This window comes from Scyliorhinus canicula, chromosome 13 (genome assembly GCF_902713615.1).
Source record: "Scyliorhinus canicula chromosome 13, sScyCan1.1, whole genome shotgun sequence".
In the NCBI taxonomy this organism is placed as follows: Eukaryota; Metazoa; Chordata; class Chondrichthyes; order Carcharhiniformes; family Scyliorhinidae; genus Scyliorhinus; species Scyliorhinus canicula.
Genome location: NC_052158.1, coordinates 155,921,816 through 155,927,815, shown reverse-complemented (window position 1 = coordinate 155,927,815; position 6,000 = coordinate 155,921,816). Strand labels below are relative to the sequence as shown.

At 43.3% G+C, this 6,000-nt stretch overlaps 1 protein-coding gene across 2 annotated transcripts in view; it reads right to left on the bottom strand.

Annotated features, from left to right (window-relative positions):
* Positions 1–2,912: 2,912 nt before the first annotated feature.
* Positions 2,913–6,000, bottom strand: part of dynlt2b (dynein light chain Tctex-type 2B) — a 42,564-nt gene continuing 39,476 nt past the window's right edge. The window contains exon 6 of one of the 2 annotated variants that reach the window (XR_005462825.1): positions 2,913–3,116. Coding sequence is in view for 1 of the 2 variants with exons in the window: in XM_038815826.1 (XP_038671754.1) it covers positions 3,069–3,116 (48 nt within the window). In the remaining variant the exon portion in view is untranslated. The remainder of the gene's footprint in view (positions 3,117–6,000) is intronic. The other variant, XM_038815826.1, reaches the window with a different exon arrangement.

Genomic DNA, 6,000 nt, shown 5'->3' with positions numbered 1-6,000 from the left:
CAGCCCCATTATTGCACAGGTCGCAGCAATAGTGAAAAGGTTTAATTCATTCACCAAAATGACTAATCGTTTACTTTCACTAATATTGAACCCGAAATAAAAGAGACTTCAACCAGACTTATTTCAATAAACTCAGAATAATTGATTTATTATACAACAAAATACTTCAAACAAGTTAAAAATAACATAATCTGTAATCCAAAGGTTTAACAATTTACCCCCTTATAAAAATCCCAACACACACACAAACACAAAACAAGACAAATAAGGTCCCCGCAGAGGATGGCATAAGGAAACTATACAGGATGAAGTTAAAAAAGGTCTTGACACTGCCGATCTGACAGACTGCTGGTCACTGTGGTTATCCGGAAATCCTTTCAGATGGATCTTTGGTGAAACATCGTCTTTGCTGACTCTAGCTTGCCACAGTTTTGCTGTCCTTCAATATGGAGGAGTTATACTGAGCTGAGAACTTTCTGGCTGAATGTGAAAATTCCACTCTGGGCTGCAGGCAAAAGAGGGGGCGAGAGAGAGAGAAGGAAAGAGAGAGAGAAGGAAAGAGGAAGAGAGTAGTCTTCCTTCACTGTTTGCTCCCAAGGCACGCGCACACATGGAGTCCAAAATAAAACATTCAGAAAGAACATCGCCCAGGCAAGGTGTTTCCAACCACTCACCAGGAGCCTACAACCTGGCAACAGCCATTGCATTTACTTTAACTCAAGTGAACAAAATAACTCTCTCACCAGGTGTCGTGTTGGTCATCTAGCTGAAGTCATGTGATTTCATGGGAAAAGCAGCTTGCTCACAGACCAAAGTGAACTTGTAGCCTTTAAAAAAAAACCTCAGGACAGTGTCCAAAACACAATGTCCTTCCATTTTTTTTTAAAAGCTTAAAGCCTTTGGATATATTGTATTCCTCATAATATAAATGTTTCTCTATAAATACAAGCCTTTCTATGTCCTCAATAATAATTTTGAACTGTATCACGAAGACAAAAGAGAACATTCTTCGGATTGGAATCTAGCAAAGTCGTAAAGGAAATCTTTCTGCCTTATTCACGATAAGTTTTATACATAAAAAAAGCAATGCTCACCCAAGATATTATGAGAATGATCTTCACCACTTGATCAGACAGATTCAGGAGTTTCACATTTGGGGTCGGACTTTGCACTCCGTGGCAAATTGATGGTGCTTGTTGCTGACCTCGAAGGAATCTGCTCACAAAGATCTAGTGGCCTCTCAATTCCCAATATTAATTTGGCTCAGGACCAAGTTAATGGGATCTCTAAGTGTGCAGGAGCAGCAATGTTATTCAGCAGCATAAGCTGTCAATCACATTGATTTGCTGTCTGTGAGAATACCTCAAAGTTAAATGCATTGATTATCCTTTTTATAATTTTTTCAGAGAGTGAAATAAAGATTGGGATTGTATATAAAGTGAAATAAACAAATTTTAAAATAAAAATGAAAAACTATGCAATTGCCATAAAGTGCAAAAATTGACATTGCAGAAATACAAAATTAGTTTTCTAATGTCAGAAAGGTTGTTTTGCAGTAGTTCCGTGATACTTTGTTAAAAGCCAAGTTATACCTCATTGACAAACCGTGATTATTTTTGCAATTTTTAAGAGTGATATCACAAGAAAGAGGAGGTTCTTGTTAGTTCAATCATGTCTGAGGATTGCTGTCTGCAGGGATTTCAGCAGCCCAGCCTGTGGAGGAGCAAAGAGTCAGGCAACAACTTCTGGATTTCCCTGTTTAGCTACATACGCACTGATTTCAGAAGGCAATGTAGTGAAGGTCAGCATTGACAGTTTCAGCATCATTACTGGCCAATTTCTATTGAGACTCGATGATCCCACACAATGGTGACCTGTACAGTATCCTATGCGTAGCGGAGTAATTCTACACCAAATCCCAATAGCTCACCAATCTTTTTCATTTGATCCTTCTCAACAGGTTCCCTTGTACCGCCGTTTTTGGTCTCGTATTTTCAGTCTGCGATTGATTACTTGCCAAATTGTTCAGGAGTATGATTGGGTTAAACCAGCTTCCAACATGCTCCTGCCTCCATTTGAGACCCAATGTTTTGAGGTTAGAACCTCCTCATTCCATTCCACATTGCAGCACCCATACATGCTCACCTTATTCAGCTGCTCTTTGTGCATATTACATAACTTGTTGCTCCAACTTCTGAACCAATGCTGAAAATAATGTAGCTAAAAGGGTTAAATTAAATTCTGCGAACTGGCTGCATAAATTTAAGTTTGTATTCCCGTCATCTAATTGATTGACAATTCTGGTAAATCTGTGCTGTATCCCCTTCAAGGTCTATACATCCTTCCAGAGGTGAGATGACTACTGCAGCCAGGTGTGATCCCCGCACACAGCTGAAACATCAGGTTCTCAATTCCAAAACGAGCAAGGTGTTTAATTCAATCAAGGCATTATTTTTGGGGCATAGGCACAGATTGAAAATGGATAATTAAAAGGAAAATACTGCGGATGCTGGAAATCTGAAATAAAAACAGAAAATGCTGGTTAAACTCAGCAGGTCTGGCAGCCTCGGTGGAGAAGAACTGAGTTAATGATTCGAGTGTGTATGATTCCCTCTCCGCGGGTCTGCCAGGCCTGCTCAGTTTACCCACCAATTTCTGTTGAAAAAGGGTACATTTTCCTGTGTGCTTGCTGGCCCCTGACTGGGCAGGGCAACGCGCAAACATGAATAGATTGTGTGTGTGTAGCCTCTATCATAACTGGCACTGGACACGAGTTTCAGGTTCTGAAGAAGCAGCGATATTGTTGACCTGCTATTTGTTCTTTTCAGATGCTGACAGGCGTACCGCATACATTTTAGCATTTTCTGTACAAAATTTGTGCAGGGTATTTATTTTAACCAGGGACAACTTGAACAAGATCACTCTATATTTCTTTATTCTTGGTATGAGCTATTACATTATACAGCACTTCATTTAAAAAACCTATTGTACAGACGCAAAAACTTTTAAGGTATTTGCATAAAGACATTTAATAACAGCGCTGGTTCCAGTTAGATCCTTGGAGGTTGTTAATAGTAGTAGCAGCCAAAGGCAGCAGCAACGCAGAACAAGCTTTCCTAAAAGCAGACAAACTGGATTAATACAAAATTGAGACATATTACATGTCGAAGATACAGTCATTACTAAGGCTCAACAAAGTTTTGGTAAGGCTTGAACTCATAATCCAAGCCAGCACGCCCAGTGCCAGGACTAAAGTGCAATGTTACTGGATTAGTAACCCAGAGACCCAGGCTAATGCTCTGGGGACATGGTGTGAAATCCCACCAATTTGGAACTGGAACTGGAAGCTAGTCTCAGTAACAGCAGCACAAAACTATCAACTATCAAGGGGCTGGTTTAGCACACTGGGCTAAATCGCTGACTTTAAAAGTAGACCAAGGCAGGCCAGCAGAACGGTTCAATTCCCGTACCAGCCTCCCCGAACAGGCGCCGGAATGTGGCGACTAGGGGCTTTTCACAGTAACTTCATTGAAGCCTACTTGTGACAATAGGCGATTTTCATTTCATTTCATTTTCAATTGTTGTACAAACCCATCTGGTTCACTAGTGTCCTTCAGGGAAGGAAATCTGCCGTCCTTACCCCGGTCTGGCCTACATGTGACACCAGACTTACAGCAATGTAGCTGACTCTTACCTGCCCTCTGAAATGGCCGAGCAAGACACTCAGTTGTACCAAACCGCTACAGAAAGGGTCAAGCCACCTCATTCTCAAGAGCAATTTGAGATGGTCAACATGCTGATCTTGCCCAATCTTGCAAGAATTGAAAAAAGGGAGTGCGACAAGTGAGGTGTTAAAACAAAGCTCTGTCGATCCTCAGGAGGTTGCAAATTCTCCACAGACACTATTTCAAAGAAGAGCAGCAAGTTTCCCGAATGTCCTGGTTAATATTTATCCCTCAACCGATATCTAAAAATGGATGATCTGGTCACAATCACATGGCTGTGCACAGGAGAGATCGGCCGTGCACACACTGACCAGTGTGATCCCTTTACTGTCTTGGGCAGCACGGTAGCATTGTGGATAGCACTGTGGCTTCACAGCTCCAGGGTCCCAAGTTCGATTCCCGGCTTGGGTCACTGTCTGTGTGAAGTCTGCACGTTCTCCCTGTGTCTGCGTGGGTTTCCTCCGGGTGCCGTCCGGTTTCCTCCCACAGTCCAAAGACGTACAGTTTAGGTGTATTGGCCATGATATATTGCCCTGAGTAATCAAAACGGTTAGGAGGGGACAGCACGGTGGCGCAGTGGGTTAGCCCTGCTGCCTCATGGTGCCGAGGTCCCAGGTTCGAATCCCGGCTCTGGGTCACTCTCCGCGTGGAGGTTGCACATTCTCCCCGTGTCTGCGTGGGTTTCGCCCTCACAACCCAAAGATGTGCAGTTTAGGTGGATTGGCCACGCTAAATCGCTCCTTAATTGGAAAAAATGAATTGGGTACTTTAAATTTATATAAAAAAAGGTTAGGAGGGATTATTGGGTTACGGGGATAGGGTGGTCGGTGCAGACTCGATGGGCCGAATGGCCTCCTTCTGCACTGTATGTTCTATGTTCTAAATAGTGACTGCATTTCACAAAGTACTTTGTTGGCCATCATGCACTTTGGGATATTTTGAGACTGTGAAAGGTGCTACAGAAATGCAAGCTCTTTCTTCTTTTCATCTGGGATAGCGGGTGTCGTCCAGGGCACCTCAACCACAGAAAGGGTTACCTGTGATTTCAGGTATTGAGAAGTTCCACCCTCAGCAAAGGTTGAGAGTGTTGCGGCCTCATTTTGGGGGAAGAGAGAATACAAGTTGTCAGAATGGAAATCATAAAATCTCCGCAGTGCTGAAGGAGGCCATTCAGCCCATCAGGTCTGCACCGGCCCTCTGAGAAAGCACCCTACCTAGGCCCAATTACCTGCCCTATCCGCGTAACCTTTGGACACAATGGGGGAATTTAGCACGACCAATCCACTAAACCTGCACATCTTTGGCCTGAGAGAGGAAACCGGAGCACCCGGAGGAAACCCACGCAGACACGGGGAGAATGTGCACAGGGAGAATGTGCAGACTCTACACAGACAGTCACCCAAAGTTAGAATCGAGGTCTGACTCGAACCTAGGTCCCTGGCGTTGTGATGCAGCAGTGCTAACCACTGTGCCACCATGCTGCCACGTCAATTCCCATAATCTCACGACTGTGGAGGGAATTGACAAAGTTGTTGGCAAGGTAAAGATGAGAAGGATCAGAATGAAAAAGAGAGTCAGGGAAAAGCTATTTCAGCCAAATGATGACTGAGTTATAGAATATCGTACCTCAATGAGGAGACAATTGAACGTGTTTATAGATTGAAGACATTGATATAGAGAAAAAGCATGTAGAATTCTGGGCTTTATTAATAGGGGCATAGGAGTACAAGAGCAAGGAGGTTATGCTGAATTTGTACAAAACACCAGTTAGACATCAGCTGCAATATTGTGCATAGTTCTGGGCGCCACTCAATAGGAAGGATGTGAACACATTGGAGAGAGTGTGGAAGAGGTTGACAAGAATGGCTCCAGGGATGAGAAACTTCAGTGATGAGGATGGATCGGAGAGGTTGGGACTGTTCTCCTTGAAGAGAAGAAGGCTGAGAGGAGGTTTGATAGAGATGTTCAAAACCATGAAGGGGCTGGACAAAGTAGACAGGGAGAAACTGTTCCCACTTGCAAAAGGATCGATACCAAGAGGGCACAGATTTAAAGCGATTTGTAAAAGGAGCAAATGTGATGTGAGAAAAAAACTTTTTCACAGCGAATGGTTTGGGTCTGGAATGTGGTGGGCGCAGGTTCAATCGAGACATTCAAGAGGGTATTAGATGGTTACTTGAATAGAATCATAGAATTTACAGCACAGAAGAGGCCATTAGGCCCATTGAGTCTGCACTGGCCCTTACAAAGAGCTCCCTACTAAAGTCCAAGTATC